The sequence below is a fragment of the Drosophila biarmipes genome, chromosome 3L, assembly GCF_025231255.1.
Source record: "Drosophila biarmipes strain raj3 chromosome 3L, RU_DBia_V1.1, whole genome shotgun sequence".
NCBI classification, from domain to species: Eukaryota; Metazoa; Arthropoda; class Insecta; order Diptera; family Drosophilidae; genus Drosophila; species Drosophila biarmipes.
In genome coordinates, this window is record NC_066613.1 from 5,720,305 (window position 1) to 5,741,838 (window position 21,534).

The window sequence follows — 21,534 nt, forward strand, 5'->3', positions numbered from 1 at the left end:
CCAGAAAGCGGCAAAACGTGCTGATTCTTGCCTGTTCAACTAGTAATTTCCAATATTTTATTTATAATCCTAAAAAATTAGTTGAATGTTAATTTGAACGTAAAATTCCACCAGTTGATAAGCGATTACGTAGGAAGTTTAGCTCACTAAAAATTGTATTTGTATGGCTAAGTAAACTTTGAAAAAGATCATTCCTAGCTTCAACGAACCAAGAGCTTTTGCATCCTTTTATGGGGAGGATCTTCCAGCTGGTTGCGCAGCGTATTAAGGGCCTTCTCCTCCCGCGAATCGATAATGTGGCACACCACCTCCGACTGCTTGCGGAAGGCGATCAAGCCGGCTGTGCCCGTGGAGAGGTCCAAGTGCCGAAAGCGATCAATATCGCAGGTGCAGCCATCGAACAAGTAGAACCACGACGCCGCCGAATCCGACTCCGACCTGTAGTTGGGGTGGTGCCTGAAGACCACGTAGTTGCCCCACGGCGTCATTGTGAGCACCCGGTTGGCCACCTTGAAAGCGGAGCCCAGCACCCGGTTAAGGCTCTCCATGGTTCCACTCTCGGATCCAGCGACGGCCAGGAGCTGGGGCACCCGGTTAAAGCCGGGGTACTTGGGCAGCGAGGTTTGGAGTTCGGTTCTCTCCGTGGCATTGTCTGCACCACCACAACAGCACTCTTCAGGAGGTTCGTGGGGCTCCTCAGCTATTTGAAGAGCTGACGCCGGAAGGGAAGTTGTCTTCATTTGGTCCAATTGGCGGACAAAATCTGAGACAGCGGGTGTGTTTAGGTGGGCGTTGGCCACAGGAACCACGCCAAGATCATTGGATTTGTCTAGGGATTGCTTGAGCATGTGGGTTTGAGCTAACACCATCTTCGCCGATTCATTGTAAGTGGCCCGTTCTCTGGGTTCCTCTCCTTGGAGCATTTCGGCTTTGTGGGGAGTTCGGGCATTTGTGGCTGTTTCTGTATCGTTGGATCTATTCGGAACCACAGGATTGGTATAGGGACTTTTACTGATTGCACTGTGAGGAAGTAATAGTTTGGAGGCAGCATCGGAAGTAATTGGTGCTTTGGCATTAGGCACTTTGTAACCTCCCCCATTTGAAGGGTTTCCCTTTGAAGACCGTCTAAGAACAGTCTTGCGAGGAGGGGACCCGTGTCTCGACTCGCATACTGGAGAGCAGGAGGGAGGATGGTTAAAAGACCTGCCGCCACTTTCCCTGGGGCTCTTTATATTTTTTTTCATGATCCTTCCAGGAGAAGACCCTTCTCTAGATCTGGAGTGTGCGGAACACATTGCGGTAGTCGTTGCGCCGGTTTTTCTAGAGGTTTTTGTAATGGGCGAAGACATGCCACCAGTTTGCCTGGAGATCTCTTTTATAATCTTTATGGAAGATGACCCATCTTGAGACCTGGAAGGGGACTTGGTCGGAGAATGGTTGGAAGACCTGCCACCAATTTTCCTGGTTTTTATACTCTTTTTTAGAGTTTTACCAGGAGATAAGACTTCTGGCATCGTGGATATTTTGCGGAACCTTTCGGGAGAAGGACTTGAATCCCTGTTGCACGTTTGCCTAGGCGCTGTTATATTATTTTTCATAATCCTGCCAGGCGTTAAACCTTCTTTAAATCTGGCACGCTCAGGGGACTTGGCGGAATGACAGGTCAAGCCTGTGCCGCCAGTTTGCCTGAAAGTTTTCATCCTTCCAGGAGTTGTTACATCTTTAGATGTGAAACGCACAGAAGACTTTGCCGGCGATTGATTAGAAGACCTCCCGCCTGTCTGCCTATAGGATTTTACAAGTTGTCCCCTAATTGGCGAAGTCGTGGCAAGTTGCACGCTTCTCCTGGAGGTTTTCTTTTCAATTTTTCCCTGGTTTCCTCTATCAGACATGTTCCTGGATCTTGCACATGCGCTAGGTCTGTTGTTTTTGCAGGGCCTAGGACGACACTCGGTCTGGAATTCACACTCCTCGCACATTTCACACTCTGCGCCTGCATCCTGACGTTCATCCATGAAACCAAATTTCTCAAGCTCGAATTTATCCCCTATGCGACTGATAACATCCTCCTCGTAGTCGCTAATATCGGCCAGGGACTTGTCGCAGACTCTTACCCCTTGCTGCTCATTAAACAGGATGGGTTCGTTTAGGGACTTCACGTCGGCATTGCCCACGTCCTCGGACAACGGAACCAAGGCGTATCCTTCGGGACACTCGGCGAGGTTTCGGATACGCACCACATGCAGATAGTAGGCCGACTGCCGGTTGGACTCCTTCAGCATCTGATGGAACACGCTGAGCATGGTCAGCTGGTCGCGGAACATGCGCACCGTGGCCCACTTGGCGCCCTCTCCCTTGTCCTCCGCCACATGGGTGCCCACGATCGTGTGGCGGTAGGGATCGAGCAGGTAGTAGAATTCGTCCTTGACCCAGATGGCGTACATCTGGTTGTTGATCTGGAACACCACGTTCCCGAACTCCTTGAGAGCCTCTGAGACGTGAGCTTCAAAGTCCGTACCGATGATGCGGACGCCACACTTCCAGTGGCCTGCTCTCACATTTGGGATCAGCTTCAGCTCGAGTACATACTGGCCCATCCGCAGTTGCGTGGGAAAGGTGTCCAAGTCAATGGGTCGCCGATCCCTCAAGCAATCCGACCAGCAGTTCCGACAAAGCTCCACTCCGTAGCAGATTAAACGATCCAGCATGTTGGTGTCCCAGTTGGCCGGGTGATCGATTTTGCTGGCAAGGATTGAGCCCACGGCCACCATCAGGCTGCTACGATTTCTGACCGGATCATGTTCGTTTAGCGAGAGGTGCAGAGTGGCCTTCAGGTAGGCATAGCTCTTGTTTACCACCCTAAATTCGATGGATCGGTGGCTGGTGTCGCGCATATAGATGCGTCCATCTGGGGTCTCCAAACGCACAACCACCAGTTCCCGAATGGTGAACTCGTCTTGGGGCGAAATGCCACTCAAGTTGCTGGCCAGATGGACCACATTGTCTATGGTTTTTAGGCACACCAGCATGGCCACCCCGTTGTCCTGGACGGTCTCAAGGTCTTCTATCCTTCTGCCCTTCACGTCCAGGACAAAGAACACCTTTCTGCGCCGCCAGACGAGCAGGTGACCAACTCGGGTGAGCAGGAGACAGTAGCGGCTGGACTTGAAGAAATTGAGGAGAACGGGCCTTAAGTTATCAATGGTATGCGGGGGCTGCTCTTCCAAGGGCTTCGATCCTGCCCCCTGATACCGGGGTTCCAATGCCAACGTAAAGGTGTGCCCCTCAAGATTAAAATTCCTCTTTATCCGCTTCTCCTCGTTAGTGTAGATCTCCGGCTCGAGCAGCTTGTGTTCCTCCTGGTCGTCCTTCCCCTGATCCACCTCGGAGCTGGCTCGAAATAAATCAGTACCCTCCTCTAGCAGCATGTCGATCTTCTCTGCCGTCCAATCCACCTCCGGTAGTACATAAATCAAGGCAAAAGCCTTCAGGTAGGTGGCGAAATTGACGACATTCGCCTCTTGCTGCATCGGAGAACTCCCGCAGGGATTTTTCAAGGTGGCGTTCGAGCAGACCAGGCCAACGGGACTGCCTAAGGAGTCGGCCTCCACTTCCGAGCGATTAGGCACCTTCTCGCAGAACTTCCAGTGATCGCAGCTGGGTCCCCCCCTGAAAGATCCTCCGCTGCAGAACTTGCTGCCCAGACCCATGTCAGTATAGCTGATGTACCTATGAATAATCGGGAAAAAGGATTATTATTTGAATACGGCCCAGTTTGGGAGCTCTCCCCACGTGTTGCTTGTCTGGCTTTTGGTTAATCGAGGACCACAGCTCGGAGTGCTGGCCAAACGGCGCAGATCCTGTCGGCTGATCGGCATGTTCAAATGTCTGGAGCTCCAATTTTTCACAACAAATTTTCCTTTTTTAGTTTTTGTTCTACTTAAAATTTAGCTGAGTATTTTAGATAGGAAGAATTGATACTTTTGTAATCAAAAACAAAACAACATTGTAATTTGTGGTACAATATTGTGGTTAAAATTTGTATAAAGTTGAGCTTCTATTTTGAAGACGTGCGACCAAAATAAAGAATTTAAAAATTTATATCTTAAACCATACAATGTACCCTTTAAATAGATTCAAATATAAATATTGACTATTGACCGCTATTTCTTAAGATATCTTCTTGAAGAGTTATATTTTGGTAATCACAAACATGAATATGAATTGCTAAATTCTTAAGAAATCGCTTTTCATCGAGGATGTACTCTAACAGCCTACTTATGTATATATATACACAAATTTTAAATTCGATTAGAGGCAAACTTCTCTAAGTTGATAAAGCATACATTGTGAAATTCTTCATTACAAAAATCTTTCCAAGGAAATGGCATTCGAGTTTCCTTTGTGGAAATGATGTGTTTTTTAGAAAGGTAAACTGCGAAAAAATCATATTAAGCTTTAAAATCAAATCGAAAACAAAGATTGCGTATCTTTTAGGATTTAATTTAATGTATACATATATATTTAACTTGTTGTTTTAATAATTAGTTACTTAAATAGAGGGACGAGGATTACTACAAGTGTCCGAATCGGGGATCCCCTCAAATCGTCGACCATAGCAGCGTGTGTTTGTGTGAGTGAGAGGCTGTGGGTGTCGATGTGGTCATAGTTTGGACTGCCGGCAGCTCTCAACATTCCATGGCCAGAGAGTTGGAGTTTTCGTTCAGGGCCTTGATCCCGTTCTCGATGGGCATGGCTAGACTGTTGTCGTCCTCCGGTTGGACTACGACTGACGCCACCTCCGACGTGGACGGACCATCGGTGACCATCTCCTCGTCGTGGCCGTTCTCCACGCCGTTTCCGTTGATGTGCCCGTAGTCCCAGTTTATCTTGAAGCGGGTGACACGCGGCTTGCTGGCCAAGATGTTGCGCGTCAGCTTGTCGAAAAGGGGCTTCGGTGGCGGGTTCTCGCGCATCTCTGGATCCGCATAGTCGTTATTCACATAGTAGCCCACGCGGACGAACTCCTGGCCGCGATAGGAGCAGGTGAGCAGTACAATGGTGACACCCACTGCATCAGGCTCGGGGATCTTGCTGACATCCGGCGGATCCGCCTGGAAAACGAAGATGTGTCGTCCCTCGGGCACCGGACCTACGTATATGGTGTCTAGAACCTGGTCGTGCTCCTCAGACTCCGCGGAGCCCACGTAGATCATCTTCCACTCGAGGTCTTCCTTCAGCTCCTCGATGCACTCAAAGGTCAGTTCGAACTGGAAGGGGTTGAAAAAGCTGCTGGGGTTGTCCAGCACCACCACATTGGTGATGTGCACCTTGGCCATGACTGTGAATGTACCTCGCGGATTGGAAAACGGAGGCGGAGTTTTTCCAGACGCCTTCAACGGCGCGCTTTTTTCAGCAGGTTCTGCTTTTGTTCTGTGCAGAAATGGCGCCCCCTTGTTGAAATCAACCTGCAGAACACTCGCCAAATACTTGCGTTTCGTGATGTAATGCTAGCTGATTGATATTTCAATATGATGGGTAAGGTTTGTAAACTTTTTATGCCGAATTTTTCGTTTATATATCTCAATTTGTTCGCTTTCTTTCGTTGCAAAATTTGTGATGACAGCTGATGGCTTTCCCGCGCTTCAGTGTGCCCGTGTTGCAAGGCAAGTGGTGGGGAAAAACTCACCACGCCAAGTGACGGAATGTCAAACTGCAACGATAGCCTATAGCGATAGTTTATTGATGGTACTTTCTAATTAAATTTACTACTATTAGAGTCAACTGATGGCTATTACACTGTCAACCCTGTGCTAATAACTGCGTTAGAAAATGATTCTAAAATTACTTTGAAAAAGGCATGCGAAAGGAAATACTTGCGTTTGATCATGTTTTTTAATAATGGCCAACTAATAATCGCCGATACTTGCAGCTCTTTTTTTCAGAATCAGGTGTGGTTTTAATTATTTGAATAATTTTAAAAAAGAGTAGCTCTTAAAAATGTAATGGATGTGTAAGCATAAAAACAAACCCGATAAAACAATCGATAGGATTTAACTGCCGGCTGATATCTGGAAAAATCGATTGCATCGATGTTAATTCGCTATAGTTCCAGCTCTAGTGTCTCCCCCAGTTCGAGGTGTCTTGGGTTTTCTTTGTAAATAGTTGAAGTAATGCTGCACCTGACGGGCCAGAACTACAATGCGCGCGACATAATCCGGAACATCTTCTCGCCGCTGATCGGCGTGCTGTCCAGTCCGCAGGCGGACGAGATCTGCCACCGCAACAACCTCTCCTTCGTGGAGCTCCTGCAGCCGTTCGCAAAGTTGCCAAATGATGGTGGGTGAAGTGGGGTGGGGAATGGGTGGATGTGAGGTGAGGTAAACAAGGCACAGCTGGGGCCAAAAAAATAGGACATCTCTGCAACAGATTTGTCTCGGTTATCCAACAACTTGAATGGGTTTAAAAACAAAGAAATAACTGCTACGATCTTGTATTCTGATGCAGGGGAGCAGTTAAGCGGCTGAGAATATCATTATCTTAAAATTCGATTCTGTCCTGTCGTGTACTTCATTGCATCTTATGTACATATTTAATCATCTTGATAAAATCAAGTAAAATGGCAAAATGGCACCTTACCGCAGCCGGGTCTGAAAAGTAAATATGCATTTATACCACCCACTTCTAGCACACTTTCGGGACGTTTCCGGGACGAGCGTATCCGTTCGTGGACTCCGCCTCAACTTCTGTGATGTGGACTGGCGGCCGCCGCAGACCATTTTGGCAAGGAAGATGCTCAATGAGTCGGTGACCAATGCCCACAATGACAAAACCAGGCTGGCCACTATAGGTAAGCCAGCTCCTAACACAAAAGTGATGCCTTCTAATCTAGTCCTCCCTTCTCCAGCTGACATAGACCTCGACTTGCCCACCTCGGAACCATGGTTCGAACAATGGCGGGAGACATTTTTGACTGTGCAATTTCCGGCGGATCATGAGTTCACCCGCCATCTACTGAGCTGCTTGCTGGTGCTTTCCAGCGCGGATCCGCAAATAGTGGAGACGGCTCATAAACTGGGTCAACGAGTGCAGCAGATGCAGAGCATCACGCCGCAGAAGCTGCCCAAGTGGTTCCATCCCACAGAGGTCCTAAATAGTTATGTGGTGTTGCACGAGGCCAACCAGGGGGACTTATCCAAGGCGCAGCAGGGATTCGAGCTGCTCAAATCCACCTTTGGGGACAGCAAGTGTTTTCTGGTGTCCATTAACTCTCTGGATGGCCAGAGTGCTGCAGAGGTTCCAGATCACTGGGCAACATTTATAAAAAGGCAACCTAAAAGCGATGCGAACCTACCGTCTACCGATCTAAGTGCACCCAAATCGCCGCAGGAAGCCGTTTCTGTCATCAGTATGCCTGCCATGCAGATGTCGCAGTTACTGGACGGAGCCCATGCTCAGGATAGCGATCTGGCCATGTTGCATCCTCTGAGTCCAATGCAGGAGAGCGCTACAGAGGCGATTAATTCGAAATTCAGCATTAGCAGCGAGAGCATCGCCTCTCAAACCATCAACCCTAATGTGTGGGCGAATGAATTGGAGGCGGATGCTCCGCACGGCGGATGTCTGACCAATCGGGACATCGACAACCTCCGACACTTTGTGCAGGACTATGCTGTACGTGCGTTGATACCCTATATTGAGCATCTCGTGGCCATTCTTGCTGAGGGAGTGACCAACAAAAAAGGCGTCAGCAAGTCCCTATTGAGCGCTACGAAGCGTTGGTTCGTCACCAGTAAGCCGGGAGCGGGAGCAAACAATCAAAATGCAGTCATGTAAGATTGGTCTTACTAAAATTCAAAAGTGTCATTATTTTTCAAAACTCCATGTTCACAGCTACACAAACGAATCTGCGGAGCTGCAAACTCGAAAGTTAGGCGATCTCTATTTCATGTTTGGCCACTACAATTTGGCATTCCAAGCCTACCATCAAGCCAAGCGAGACTTTAATGCGGACTCGGCCTGGCAATACTACGCGGGGGCCCTGGAAATGGCGGCTCTATCCGCATTCATGTTGGGTACTGCTCAAAGAAAAACCTATGACTATATGGAGGATGCAATTGTGTGTTATCTCACAGTGTGCAAGTATGTTAAATTATGAGTTTTTTTGATCTTTTGAGCAACTTCTGATGTTTTATTACAGATTACAGCAATTTGCCACTAGAGCAACCCTGTTAAGCATGGAATGTCTAAAGACAGCGCGGCTGTACAGCGAAGTAGCCAAGCAATTGATTCGAATGACCAATGAGGAGTCAGATCTTCGCTCAGCCCTGTTGCTGGAACAGGCAGCATACTGTTTCCTGGTGACTCAGCCGCCCATGCATAGAAAGTATGCTTTTCATATTGTGCTGGCCGGAAATCGTTATTCCCGCGCAGGCCAACGAAAGCATGCATATCGTTGCTATCGTCAGGCCTACCAGGTATTCCAAAAGCGCGAGTGGAGCTTGGCTGAGGATCACATTCAGTATACGGTGGCAAAGCAGGCCTATATGCTAAAACAACTTGAGGAGGCTAGTCGCTCCTTTGCCCATTTACTGAGACCTGGTAGCCTTCAAAGTGCGCAGCAGCAGACCAGCTTCCTAAAAGAGTATATTCAGACGCAAAACGTAAGATTATAATAACAATTCCAAATACTTTGACATTAATTTATATTATATCATAAGGAACTGGTGAAACGAAGTCCTGAACTGGGCTTACTACCACATGCCTTACCCCAAGTAGTGCAATCTTCCGTTCGTGTTCTTACCCTAGTGCAATCACCATCGGCTGTGGCACCTCAGGTGCCAGCCACCAATATAGACATCAACTCCAAATTGACGGCAGATGAGCCCATTTGGAACAAAATTGAGGAGATGCTCGTAATCACGGCTGCCAATAATAAGCCATTCGTTTTTAAGCCCTCAAGATATTTGTACACCAAGCAGCAACCTGCATTGGAAACTCCTGTTGCAGTACAGGGTGAACCCATCGAGCTGGCTGTGAGCCTCTCAAATAGCGTTCGATGTGGCATAGCCCTTTCCGAGATAGATCTGCTTTGGAAACTAACCCTGGACAATGAGGAGGTGCTATCCAACGCTTGCATTTATGAGGAATCATCGGATAGTGCCAGCAAAATCGCCGTTGGCGCAGCAATTAAAACGAGTTGCGTTGCTTCCATTAAACTGGCCGAACAGGCTGAAGAAACTTTGCACTTTAAGCTTACTCCAAAGTTGACTGGACGCCTAAACGTTCTGGGAGTAGTTTGCCGAGTGGCAGCCAGTGCTGATCCTGCAGCCAGTCTCCTTGGTACCCTGCAGTTCGAAACGCAGAAGATCAGACCTCACAATGCCAAGCAGTCCTCGCAGACTGTTTTGGACAATAGATTAACAATTAAGTTGGTCCCCCAATTGCCTGCCATGAGTGTAAGCTTCACTCCTGTCCCCAGTAACCTGTTGGCTGGTGAAATTATACCGGTTCATGTCACCCTTCGGAATCTGGGAATTGCTCCAATTGAGGAGATCTACTTGGGATGCGATAATCCGCGCTGCGTTTCACTCTTGGATCATCACAGCCAAATGCCACTAGCAATAATGAGTTGTGAGTAAAGAATATTTGATATTCGGGATATTTATTTATGTGTCACATTGTTTCGTAGCCCTTCGCAACCTGTCAAATGACAAACTTGTGAAAGACAAGGAAATACGTGGACAACGAGTTTACCGCTTGCTACAGCGCCCTGGCCAAGCTGCCTTAGATGCCCAGCAGGCGCAAACCATCTCCATGTGGCTGCAGGCTCCCCATCAAGCAGGACCTTTTACCCTACGCCTCCTCTTTTATTACTCCTTACCGGCAGGAACTACTGCACCGATAAAATATCGCTTGGTTCGGCATATTTGGCAACTGCAGGTTGAAAATTGCCTGCAGGCCGACGCTACTTGTGTAGTTAGCAACGCTGTTACGAATGAACTGGGTCTGGATATAAATGTTAAGAATCAGCATGCGGCAGAAGGAACGGAGGTGTATGTCAACTCTATTTCCTTGTACTCCAAGGAGTTTAACTTAAATCCAGATAAGCTATACAGTAAGTACGGAATGCTTTATTGAAAGAAATGCTTTTTAAATTCGATATATTTTTTATAGTTATGAACAGTATGGGAGTCTGCTCTGGACAAGCGGGAGCACAGTGCCTCAAGTCTTCCATTTGCTGCAATTTCCAGTGTCGCTTACAAGAAAGGGACAAAAAAGAAGAATTCCAAGACATTCCATTGATCAATTCTCTACTGCAAACGCGTCTTTCCCATTTGAAGATCCTGCCTGCCCAGCACGCCCAGCAAGTTGATCAGCACATGCCGACGATACATGAACCGCAAAGTTTTCTTACTAACGAGGAGACAGTGTATTTCAATACAAATATCTCTACGGAAGAGTTCAACGCTAGCATCGCTGGCTATGTGCCACACGCCACTTTGGCCCTAAGTTGGAGTGCTCTGGTGGCCAGGGAAGAGGGTCAGCGGTTGGCCTGTGGCCAGCACTTCATTAAGCTATATAAACTCTATGAAACAGGTCACTGTCCGGCGGCTCCCATAGGAGCTTTTCAAAGAAAAAGACAATCCCCTGACGACTGCATATATAACGGTCGGGAATTCCCACTTCCAGAGGGAGCGGTTAACAATGAGGAGGCATGGCAACCCTTGGCTAACGCTGATGAAGAAGACTATTGGGAGCCTAACGATAACTATGTGGGCCAACGGTGCCTTCTGGAGGATGAGAACTTTGTGATGGCAGTTAAAGCTTAAAATATTCGTCACCTTGTGTCTGTCAATCATTATGTGTGCCTGTCGACCAGTTATGAGATGCTATATATGTGTTTTTAAATCCTTATGTTGATCTGAAGTGACCGAAATTGATCAAATAATCGGTTCTTAAAGGACGTAGGTTTGCCTATTTTCTTGATCAGAAAGCATGCCTGGACAAAATTTAGATCTCACGAACTAAACATTTGAAGGCGCGATATTTAAAAAAGTTTTTCGGTGACAGTTTTATCTCTCATTTTGTTGAAAGTAGCGAAATGAATTTATTAATCCATTTAAAACTACTTTTGGTATGTTTAGGGCTAAAACTTCAATTAAATGAAATGTCTTACTTATGTTTATATTCAAATATTATATAATATTATTATATTATATTACCTACTTAAAAGTGGTTTCATCAGATCACATGAAATAGTGGAAAAGGTTTTTGGGTTCTAGGAAGTGTCTTTGGCGCATTGTGGTTAAATTCATGTTAGTTTATTAATTGATTGATTTAAAAAGAATTTAATACTACACTAGTAAAATGCTTAAATATGTAACTTTAAATTGTTAATTGCTTTTTGGTAGTTCCTAAGCTGCTGACTAGTCGAGATGATGACGTGGTTCTTAGTGGATGAGTGTGTGGAATTCAGAGGCAGCGCAACGTAATAATCTTGGTGGCAGGATTAATAGCATTTATTGCAAGGTTTAAGTGCGTTTCTTGCTCATATAAACACGGGCCGTGGCATAAAGGACGTGTGTACAGGCGTATATGTTACCCAGAGCGCTGCCCAATAGTGCTCCAATCACATTCGGAATAGGGTATGCCTGCCAGTCGCGTCCCCAGTCTAGAGGAGCTACCACACTTCCGGCCCAGGCGCCCAGAATCCCGCCCAGCGCATTGTACTTAAACAGGTTCAGCGCCGTATCCTCGCACTTGGTCACAAAGTCCGGCTTCTCACAGAAGCAAACCTGGAGGGCTCCGCCGCCCCCGAGCAGGAAAACAGTTGGCGACACCGTCAGCAGTGTCATAAGTAAGGCCAGGACAAAGGTCTGCTCGTAGTTGCCCAGCACCGGGGCTCCCAAAATGATGCAGATAAAGGCGTAAAGCAGCGTGCAAAGAAACTGCAGAGTGAATCCCCCGAGGAGCTCCCGCGGTGTAAAGTACGAGGCCTTTTTCTGGCGCTGTTTAACAGTCAGGACGCCATCCTCAACTTTCCCATAGAAGCGGGCCAGTATAACTTTCAGAAGCTCACCGAGAAAAACAATCGGGACCACCAAAGAATCCCAGAAGCTGCCGAGATGCGCCCAGTTCCGCCGATACTGCATGTACGCCATGCAGATCAGGATGGTGGCCAGGCTGAGGGACACGTGGAAGAGCTGGTGCTTGGTCTTCTGTTGATCAAATCGGGAAACCATGGTTAAATACAGTTAAATACTTTTCTAAAATCGTCAATGCCGTCGTCCCGTCCGCCGTTTGTTTTTCGCCGGTTATCAACACTGATTACACAGTGGAGTTAAAAGAACTAAACATTGGCAAAATAAAAACTGAACTATTTATACTAGCTTGGCAGGAATAGAATCAGATTACGAAAGTAAGTCATTATTTTATTTTTCAAAAACAAACTTTGAGTAGTAGAACAAAAATTACTTTGTTAAAATGTACTCCCAAGATTCAAAGGGACTTACAAATTTTCAGGGTAGTGAAATGTGTATATATATTCCTCTATTTTAGGTACGCCTTTTTCTATTAGTTTAAATTTTTGACGGAATTCACGTTATTAACATTCAAGAAATGGTTTACAAAATCAAATGAGAATTCAACTCGTCCCACTGTGCAGCAGCACCCGGAAAAGTTTCCCAGCACTGACAACATATCAAATCGAAATATCGAATTTATCGATGGTTTTTAAGTAAATATTCAGAACAAGTTAATTTTTTCTCTGTTATTTATCCATGTTAATTGTTTCTTTTTCCCGGTTTTACTAACCGCTTTGTAACTAATAAGTTGGTTGAAAAATGGAAATAAAATTTGTATGTTGTACTAAAAAATTTTTAAAGATTCTGAAAAAGTTGAATAACAAAATGATTTTTCTCCTATCATTCATACATCATATATTTTCGAACCTAAAAACGATAGTTACTCGCAAGACACTATCATTCGATACTATCGTGAATAGATACCCAGCTCTATTTTACCAGCCGTTCCGTCACATAATCACTCCCCACACATTTGGACTGCAAATTGTTTTTATACTATTTCTAGTTATTTCTAAGTAAATTGCGAGTGGGAACTGCGATCGAAATGCTAGCCCGCGCTATCCGAGTGCGTCCTATGATGCGGAGCATCGCCTCGTCGTCGGTGTGGACCCGCAACCGTCCCGCCCAGAGTTCCCTGGTGCAATGCTGCCGGGTTCGGGCGACGCACCTCCAGCGATTTCATGGAGCAAACATGATGGTCCAACGTTTCTACAGCCGCAAGCGGGACGACTCCGACGAGGATCTCATGGACGGTCATAATCCCGAGCTAATGTCCGATCGGGAAGCCCAGTTGCCGGCCACTGTTGCGGTGCCGGATGTGTGGCCACATGTCCCGCTGTTGGCCATGCGAAAGAATCCCCTCTTTCCGCGCTTCATGAAGATTGTAGAGGTAATACTATCACGTCTCTAACACAAGTTATAGTTTCTAATTGAAGTGTCTATTATTGCAACTGAAGAAGTACCATAACAACTTATGGACAGGGTATATTGTGTTAACAAAACAAAAGTCTTAGTGCTGTTGAAGAAACATTTAGCAAAGGTGCTTTTATTTTCATAATATGGTAGTCATACCAATTTTAAGGAAAATATAAATTTTTTAAGCGTACTTAAAACCTTACCTTACAGTGATGGAACAAGAAAAAATGTCTCACATTGTTCATGATTTTTAAGATATTTCATATAACCATTTATAGTACTTTGTCTAAAGTGAATGTTCTGGAAAGGTGTTTCGAACGATAAGATAAAGCTAGGCCTTCCTCACATAAACTAACTTTTAAAAGAAAACTTTTTTAAATATATAACTAGGTTTCCAATCCCATCATCATGGATCTGCTGCGTCGCAAAGTCAAGCTAAACCAACCCTATGTAGGGGTCTTTCTTAAGAAATCAGATGGCGAAGAGGAGCTGATCCACAATTTGGATGATGTCTACAGTATGGGTACATTTGCGCAGATCCAAGAGCTGCAGGATCTGGGTGACAAGCTGCGTATGGTTGTGGTGGCGCACCGTCGTATTCGGATAACTGGCCAGGTCGTCGAGGATGTCCCACCCCCCAAGCCCGGTAAGCAAGTTGTTTAGACCACACACTAAGCGCCCAAATATGTGACATATGTTTCTGCTCTTAGTGAAAATGACAACTTTGCATTATCCACTATTTAATATAAAATTACAAATCCCAGCTGAAGATCAAACGACTGATCGAGCGGAGGAGGCACCAAAATCAAGAGCCGACCCATCTCGTAAGCCACGTGGCCGACTACCCAGAAGTCGGGCTGGAAAATCTCGCGAATCGGTGGCCGCTGAGGAAATGGTGCAAAACCAGACCCTGGAGCCGCCTCTCAAATCTGGCCAAGTTGAGTGTGAGAATTCGCCCAAACCGCCTACGGAAGGAAAGCAAGTTGAATCCCAGGCAGGGGCCGAAGGGGAAGCCACACAATCAGCGCCCAGCGCACCACCTGTACTAATTGTGGAAGTGGAAAATATTAAGCAACCGGCTTACAAACAAACTGAAGAGGTCAAAGCGTTGACTCAGGAAATAATTAAGACCCTCCGAGATATTATCACGATGAACCCCTTGTATAGGTAAGCCTAGTAATATAGTGTATTTCATGCTTATTCAAGTCAACGCTGTCTTCCAGGGAGAGTCTTCAGCAGATGCTGCATCAAAACCAACGTGTTGTCGACAACCCCATTTATCTGTGTGATTTGGGTGCATCCCTTTCCGCTGGAGAACCAGCTGAGCTGCAGAAAATCCTTGAGGAAACAGATGTAGTTTGAATTATGCATTTACTCTAGTGTATATTTTAACAAGTAAACATTTGCAGATCCCAGAACGCCTGCAGTTGGCCCTGACTCTACTCAAAAAGGAACTCGAGCTCTCGAGACTGCAACAAAAAATTGGTCGCGAAGTAGAGGAAAAAGTTAAGCAGCAGCATCGTAAATATATACTGCAAGAACAACTGAAAGTTATCAAAAAAGAACTTGGAATCGAAAAAGACGACAAGGATGCCATAGGCGAAAAGTATAGAGAAAAACTTAAGGATAAAATCGTTCCCGAGAGCATAATGACGGTTATCGACGAGGAGCTGACCAAACTGAACTTCCTTGAAAGCCACAGCTCTGAGTTTAAGTAAGCTCTTCTTTTCCGCGTGAATTTCGCATCACTAGCATCCCCTTTAATTTCCAGTGTAACCCGCAATTACCTCGACTGGCTCACTTCTTTGCCTTGGGGAGTTATAAGCACCGAAAACCTCTGTCTGGAGAAGGCCACCGAGATACTGAACAACGATCACTACGGCATGGAAGACATAAAGAAGCGTATTTTGGAGTTTATTGCCGTCAGTTCTCTGAAGGGTACTACGCAGGGAAAGATTTTGTGCTTCCATGGACCACCTGGTGTGGGCAAGACAAGCATAGCCAAGTCGATTGCCCGCGCTTTGAATCGCGAGTACTTCCGATTCAGCGTGGGCGGAATGACAGATGTGGCCGAAATCAAGGGACATCGTCGCACCTATGTGGGCGCCATGCCGGGAAAGCTAATTCAGTGTCTCAAGAAAACCAAGATTGAGAACCCCCTTGTACTCATCGATGAGGTAGACAAGATCGGCAAGTAAGTAACAGGTTTATCTTCAAACTAGAATGTAATGTAATTAAGTAATTATTCTGATTTTCAGAGGTTATCAGGGAGATCCCAGCTCGGCATTGCTTGAGCTTCTTGATCCCGAGCAGAATGCTAATTTCCTGGATCACTATCTGGATGTGCCAGTAGATCTCTCTCGAGTGCTTTTTATTTGCACAGCAAATGTGATTGACACCATCCCCGAGCCCTTAAGGGATCGCATGGAGTTGATTGAGATGTCTGGATATGTGGCTGAGGAAAAGATCGCCATCGCTCGTCAGTACCTCATGCCTCAGGCCATGAAGGACTGCGGATTGACGGATAAGCAGATTAACATTACCGAGGATGCCTTAAACATGCTGATCCGCAGTTATTGCCGGGAATCCGGTGTACGAAATCTTCAAAAACACATCGAGAAAGTTATACGCAAGGTGGCTTTCCGCCTGGTCAAGAAAGAGGGCGAGCACTTCCCGGTGAATGCTGATAACCTGACCACATTCCTGGGCAAGCAGATCTTCAGTTCAGATCGCATGTACGCCACCACCCCTGTGGGCGTGGTCATGGGTTTGGCGTGGACGGCCATGGGCGGCTCATCGCTGTACATTGAGACCTCCCGGCGCCACATTCGCCATGGCGAAAAGGCCGATTCGGCTGCTGCTGGAGGCACTCTCCACATCACTGGAAATTTGGGTGATGTCATGAAGGAGTCAGCCCAAATAGCCTTGACAGTGGCGCGCAACTTCTTAAATGTAGTGGAACCTAAGAATTTGTTCCTGGAGCAGGAGTAAGTATACAAGAGGAGTAATCATGAAACAGGAACTTAACAAAAGAACAATTCCTACTTTTCAACGATAGCTAGATTCTTCTGAGTTAAATAAAATAAATTTTTTTCCATCACATATTGAACTATGCGGCCTACATCATTGGATTATTTAAAATATTTTTGCTCAAACACATTCATACATGATGGCATTAATAATAATTTAATATTAAAGTTTCAAAACATTACAAAATTTTTTTTTAATTGAGTTCTTTAAATATTTATTTAAATATATACTTTATTTTTAGACACATCCACCTCCATGTTCCCGAAGGTGCCACTCCGAAGGATGGCCCCAGTGCTGGAATCACTATCATCACAGCCTTGGTTTCGTTGGCCACAGGAAAGAAGGTCCGACAAGATGTGGCTATGACTGGCGAAGTGTCCCTGAAGGGAAAGGTTCTGACTGTGGGTGGAATCAAAGAGAAGACCATTGCTGTATGTTAAAGGCAAAAACAATCAAGCGATTCTTGTTAAAATGGTAAATCTTTTTTATCCAGGCCCGTCGTAGTGGTGTCAACTGTCTAATCCTGCCGGTGGATAACAAGAAGGACTTCGAGGAGTTACCCACATACATTACCGAAGGCCTGGAGGTACACTTTGCTGAGACCTACGAGGATGTCTACAAGATAGCCTTTTCCGATGCCGAAACGACTACCAATAATGTAGTTGAGCAGGAGCCGCTGCAGAAGATTTCCAGCGCGGCCGCTGCCAAGTCGGCGACATGGCCTTAATCGTAGCTTAAGCTTGGGGGTGTTCCGGGTGTTCATAGTTTTTATTGATATCGATCGTTATCAGGATAATTAGTGTATTTAGACCATAGCATTTGTTAAACCTAATGCCAAGTAAATTGAATGTACTGACGAACTGAAGACAGTACTGCGTATGTTTTAGACATCTGCGTTGGCCAGAATCCAGTCCAGGTAACGATCCACGCGTGTATAAATTCCCGGACGACCACGCTCTCCACATCCCACGCCCCAGGACACTATGCCGATGGTGACCCATCGTTGGTTAGGTAGTTGTACCAGCAGTGGGCCGCCGCTATCGCCTTGACAGGAGTCCTGACCTCCTTCCGGAAATCCGGCGCACATGGCGGTGTCCGGAACATGCTGTACAAAGGAGGCTCGGCAGTCAGACTGTTTCCACACCGGCAAGTTGACCTGAAGTCGTAAAGTTATATTTGTATTAAAATAAATCAATATTTGCTGGTAAATGTTTGATTTTTATATCATGAAAATATGAAATCCTGAATTACTATTTTACGAACAAAATGTTTTATTAATTGTTATATAAAAAAATTGAAAATCAGAAATTCAGGAATACAACATATGTACAACATATGAATAAACAGTCTATATACCATGAAAAATGAAATGTGGATTAACCAACCTCCATTAGAATATTGGAATGGGGTCCCCCAAATTTCTGGGTACCCCAACCGGTGACAATCGCGTTCCTTTCCGCCCAATCCTCGTTGATAGGCGGCATGCAAACCGGCCAGATATAGGTGTTGAAAAGAGTGGCTCTGTCGATCCTGACAATAGCAATATCGTTGTCGTAGTTCTGTGGGTTGTAATCGATGTGAAGCACCATGTTGGCGATGCGGAAATCCCTCGCTCTAGTCTCATTCAGCATATGAGTGTTGTACTCGCCCAGACGCACGAAGATGTCCTCCTTATTTTTCTTGTGGATGCAGTGAGCGGCAGTGAGAACATGGCGATCGGTGATCAGGACCCCACCGCACCACACGAAGGGCAAGCCCTCCTGCAGAAGAGCCGCCATCCAGGGCCACTCGTCCGGCTCGGCTGGCCTCCCGCCGGTGAGCCTTGGGAACTGCCTGGTGGTAATCCCACAACCTCGCTGCTCCGGCTTATTGACGATGCGAGGCTCATCCGGATTGGTTACGATCTGCGGACTAAAGCGGTTGCTCGTCGACTGGTCAGTGCAGCAAATGCCTATGGAGCTGAGGTAAGCAATTAATTTAACTGCAGCTAGGGAGATTTATAAAAATGTTTGTTTCTCTTTCGTTTCGCACTGGTAAAAATGTATCACATCAAGGTTAACATTTGTAAGTCAACCACGACAGCCCAAAATTTTCTGTAACTTGGAGTTATTTTCTTCAATTCTCTGGGATTTTCGGTCAGAAGTTTGCAAAGCAGTGAAGGCGATCAGCATCACTAGACGAGTCGATCTAGACATGTCCGTCTGTCCGTTCGTCTGTCTGTCCGTCCGTTTCTACGCAAAATAGTATCTAAGTTTTAAAGCTACCGGACTAAAAGTTTCCCAAAAGTCTTCTTTCTTTGAAATTGAACTTATGCATTTCATATAATAATTATAATTATATATAATTATTTTTATGATTTTAATTTCTCTCCGAAGAATGGCTTTATGAATTACGATTTTCTTTACCATTGGAAATGAGTAAACTAAATATATGTGCATTTAACGTTTGCTACGTTTATAAAAAACTTAAACACCAGTGCAGAGTTTTAATGAATGTGGTCAGGAAGAGTTCTTATTAAATCGTCCACATGACTTTGAAAAGATTTCTGAGACACCGAGATTTTTTTTAATGGGTTACCCATTGAGACCTTAAAATGGAATTCTTTTTCAACTTGCACAATGGCTAAAATATTTACGGATCTTTAATAAAAACATTTAAAGATTCTCATACCTTTTCTCAATGATGCAAAGCTGGGATACCAAGCGCCAGACATCGTTCTTAAGTTCCGGCATGCGGCAGTATATAATATGGCGACATCGACCGGACTCACCCAAAGGAGTGCTACATGGGCCGTAATCCTTGTTCTCCTGCGATTACATATTTTCAAAGTATAAAGTCACTATACCTAAGTTTTGTGAATGACTCACCAGCAGTTGTGAGTTAGGAGCTTGCCGTTTGTTTAGACGATGTCGTGTCAAAAAATTCACGGCTTGATTTTCTCCAGTGCGATTTTCATATACCTGGTTTTCGGACTCTCCCCATTGAAACTCGTCGTTATCGCTAAAGTCGAGGAGGTCTTGGTGGTAAATGGATTAGTTTTATGTTTTGATTTATAAATATTTGGTCGGGAAAATTCGATTTAGGTGTTTAAAAATAGGGAAATGGGTGCAAATTTAGGGGTGTCTTTCTAAGAATACTCAACGATTACTGCTGTGATTTCCCCAACATGGTAATAAATCGACAACCTTGTGACAATGTGTTAGTGCATTCAGAGTTTCAAAACTACTAAGACAACAAACAAATTGATAACAATAGTTTTGTTTAAGCACGAGAACTTATTTCGATTTAAAATTCCTTGTGAATGATTGATATTCCTAGGGTTATCTCACCTATATAATCACTGGTTATTGTTTTGGCGAGTATACGCTGCACGCTGAAGCCCAGTAAAACCACGAAAGCCCAAATAAAGGCCTTCATTTTGAGTTATTTTCGCGAGTGCACTGGGTTTTATCGTGTGCCGCTTCCGTTGCCAGCTGAATCGCTTCTGCTCTGTGCACTTCTCCGACGAGCACTGCTCCGATATGGACGACGAGCTGAGACCGGCTCGACTTACGATTTGCCTTGGACACTGCTTTTGAACTTGTTCAATGCGGTGACACTTTTGGGTTTTCCTGGCTAATGAAGCGGCTCTCAGGGGAGTCGCGTACTCCTAAGCTCAGTTCCCAGACAAAAGCTTTTTGGGATGGGCACCGCACTTAAATAGTGAATATTACGAACGCCCGAATATTAATCCGAGTACTTTCTGCTCTTGGCTTATCGCCAGGGTGAAAAGCGAGGCACTGGGATGCCGGTCCCCTTTAATGCTTATGAGCTTGGGCCCAATTTCGTGTATTATCTTAATGTTGCTGGCAACAGTTTGGCAACATGACTCCAGGGCGACCTACCGCCCATGATCACGATGATCCACTCGGATTCTCCGAGGAAAACGTGATGTGCATCGCAAATGATCCGGTTCGGTGGGTTTTGATTCCGTAGAGTAACATCTCCGAATTACTTAGAAAGATTTTATAAGTATACAACTTATATTCTCTATTTAATTGCCTTCTGACGCTTGCACATCAAAACAATAATAAATCAACTGCATGAGAAAACCGGAATCATAAAAGTTTCGTGATGTAAGATTGACTCTTTTTGCAGAGAATTCAATTATGAATAATTTCAATCCTTTGAGTTTGGTGAAATATAAATTGTAGCTATCCAATTGAAATTTTTTCTAGTAAGGAACACAGACAATAAATTACCTAAAATGTCAAAAAAGGCCTAAAATCCATGTAAAATTGGGTTAAACCTTATTCTATGTATGGCCTGAAATGAAGAACCCCCGAAAGAGGCCGATTTCCACCGCGGACAAAAAAAATATTTTTTTTATTTTGTTTTTTAGGGAGATAAGGTATTGAGTTATTTGAAAAATTATTTAGTAAAAATAAAGAATTACCATAATTAAAATATATTACTATCATGAGTAAATATATAACCTTTTTTAATTACCCAACTTTAGTGCATATGTACATGACCTTAATTTATTATGTTTGTTGTTCTTCATTAATATTTTTGGGTAAAATACAATAGTTTTAAGGCCACGATGACCTACACTATTAGACTGCTCGTGGCCCGGGATAAAAAAGTTAATTCAGGCAGTGCCCAGAATTAACTTTTAGTCAATTTTTAAATGTTAGGTCAAGCATGTCCTAAAATGTTGTCCATTATTATTCTCAATTAATTTTTATACCCTTGCAAATGGTATATTGATTTCAGTCAGAAGTTTGCAGCGCAGTGAAAAAGTCGTTTCCGCATCACTTGACGAGTCGATCTAGCCATCCGTTTCTACGCAAACTAGTCTCTCAGTCTCAAAAGTCTTTTTTCTATTGCAGTAAGTATAGCTATATCTTTTAGCTTCCACAGAAATTATCGGAAAAAAATTTAAAAAATATATATCTTTGGTGTTTTTTTAAAAAATAACACCACATACGCCTGGAAATAATAACTTTTAATTAGTTCTCAA

General features: G+C 44.8%; 6 protein-coding genes across 7 annotated transcripts; 2 read left to right on the top strand and 4 right to left on the bottom strand.

Moving 5' to 3' along the window:
• Window positions 1–24: 24 nt before the first annotated feature.
• LOC108030799 (uncharacterized) lies at window positions 25–3,990 on the bottom strand. Its single transcript, XM_017103881.3, has 2 exons — window positions 3,793–3,990; window positions 25–3,729 (listed from the first exon to the last, which is right to left on the bottom strand). The coding sequence occupies exons 1-2, from the start codon at window positions 3,876–3,878 to the stop codon at window positions 201–203; spliced, it is 3,615 nt and encodes a 1,204-aa protein (XP_016959370.2). The 5' UTR covers window positions 3,879–3,990; the 3' UTR covers window positions 25–200.
• A 497-nt stretch (window positions 3,991–4,487) lies between these two features.
• On the bottom strand, window positions 4,488–5,676 carry LOC108030802 (histone chaperone asf1). Its single transcript, XM_017103887.3, has one exon. The coding sequence runs from the start codon at window positions 5,337–5,339 to the stop codon at window positions 4,689–4,691; it is 651 nt and encodes a 216-aa protein (XP_016959376.1). The 5' UTR covers window positions 5,340–5,676; the 3' UTR covers window positions 4,488–4,688.
• A 429-nt stretch (window positions 5,677–6,105) lies between these two features.
• Window positions 6,106–11,196, top strand: LOC108030855 (trafficking protein particle complex subunit 8). Its single transcript, XM_017103997.3, has 8 exons — window positions 6,106–6,339; window positions 6,689–6,850; window positions 6,908–7,832; window positions 7,894–8,142; window positions 8,201–8,663; window positions 8,721–9,633; window positions 9,692–10,117; window positions 10,177–11,196. Exons 1-8 carry the CDS (start codon window positions 6,174–6,176, stop codon window positions 10,830–10,832), a joined length of 3,960 nt encoding a protein of 1,319 aa, XP_016959486.2. The 5' UTR covers window positions 6,106–6,173; the 3' UTR covers window positions 10,833–11,196.
• A 302-nt stretch (window positions 11,197–11,498) lies between these two features.
• Window positions 11,499–12,444, bottom strand: LOC108030856 (uncharacterized). Its single transcript, XM_017103998.3, has one exon. The coding sequence runs from the start codon at window positions 12,243–12,245 to the stop codon at window positions 11,535–11,537; it is 711 nt and encodes a 236-aa protein (XP_016959487.1). The 5' UTR covers window positions 12,246–12,444; the 3' UTR covers window positions 11,499–11,534.
• A 576-nt stretch (window positions 12,445–13,020) lies between these two features.
• LOC108030861 (lon protease homolog, mitochondrial) lies at window positions 13,021–17,397 on the top strand. 2 transcript variants are annotated; one of them, XM_017104004.3, is made up of 9 exons: window positions 13,021–13,476; window positions 13,893–14,148; window positions 14,213–14,669; window positions 14,726–14,855; window positions 14,912–15,216; window positions 15,274–15,696; window positions 15,761–16,489; window positions 16,774–16,963; window positions 17,026–17,397. In XM_017104004.3, exons 1-9 carry the CDS (start codon window positions 13,132–13,134, stop codon window positions 17,257–17,259), a joined length of 3,069 nt encoding a protein of 1,022 aa, XP_016959493.3. In that variant the 5' UTR covers window positions 13,021–13,131; the 3' UTR covers window positions 17,260–17,397. The 2 variants fall into 2 exon arrangements, with proteins under 2 accessions (XP_016959493.3, XP_016959494.3); XM_017104005.3 differs by having other exon boundaries at window positions 13,022–13,476; window positions 14,267–14,669.
• LOC108030862 (trypsin-1) lies at window positions 17,282–20,413 on the bottom strand. Its single transcript, XM_017104007.3, has 5 exons — window positions 19,862–20,413; window positions 19,400–19,548; window positions 19,203–19,339; window positions 17,918–18,491; window positions 17,282–17,688 (listed from the first exon to the last, which is right to left on the bottom strand). Exons 1-5 carry the CDS (start codon window positions 19,947–19,949, stop codon window positions 17,416–17,418), a joined length of 1,221 nt encoding a protein of 406 aa, XP_016959496.2. The 5' UTR covers window positions 19,950–20,413; the 3' UTR covers window positions 17,282–17,415.
• Window positions 20,414–21,534: the final 1,121 nt, after the last annotated feature.

Coding starts and splice junctions, on each gene's coding strand:
- LOC108030856 (XM_017103998.3), bottom strand. CDS start 12,245: ATGGTTTCCCGATTTGATCAACAGAAGACCAAGCACCAGCTCTTCCAC.
- LOC108030802 (XM_017103887.3), bottom strand. CDS start 5,339: ATGGCCAAGGTGCACATCACCAATGTGGTGGTGCTGGACAACCCCAGC.
- LOC108030862 (XM_017104007.3), bottom strand. CDS start 19,949: ATGAAGGCCTTTATTTGGGCTTTCGTGGTTTTACTGGGCTTCAGCGTG. Junction 19,340..19,399: donor CTCCTAACTCACAACTGCTG/GTGAGTCATTCA, acceptor ATGTAATCGCAG/GAGAACAAGGATTACGGCCC. Junction 17,689..17,917: donor ATTCCAATATTCTAATGGAG/GTTGGTTAATCC, acceptor TTACGACTTCAG/GTCAACTTGCCGGTGTGGAA.
- LOC108030855 (XM_017103997.3), top strand. CDS start 6,174: ATGCTGCACCTGACGGGCCAGAACTACAATGCGCGCGACATAATCCGG. Junction 6,851..6,907: donor AACCAGGCTGGCCACTATAG/GTAAGCCAGCTC, acceptor TCCCTTCTCCAG/CTGACATAGACCTCGACTTG. Junction 9,634..9,691: donor GCCACTAGCAATAATGAGTT/GTGAGTAAAGAA, acceptor ATTGTTTCGTAG/CCCTTCGCAACCTGTCAAAT.
- LOC108030861 (XM_017104004.3), top strand. CDS start 13,132: ATGCTAGCCCGCGCTATCCGAGTGCGTCCTATGATGCGGAGCATCGCC. Junction 14,670..14,725: donor ACGATGAACCCCTTGTATAG/GTAAGCCTAGTA, acceptor GCTGTCTTCCAG/GGAGAGTCTTCAGCAGATGC. Junction 15,697..15,760: donor GAGGTAGACAAGATCGGCAA/GTAAGTAACAGG, acceptor TCTGATTTTCAG/AGGTTATCAGGGAGATCCCA.
- LOC108030799 (XM_017103881.3), bottom strand. CDS start 3,878: ATGCCGATCAGCCGACAGGATCTGCGCCGTTTGGCCAGCACTCCGAGC. Junction 3,730..3,792: donor AAAAGCCAGACAAGCAACAC/GTGGGGAGAGCT, acceptor GATTATTCATAG/GTACATCAGCTATACTGACA.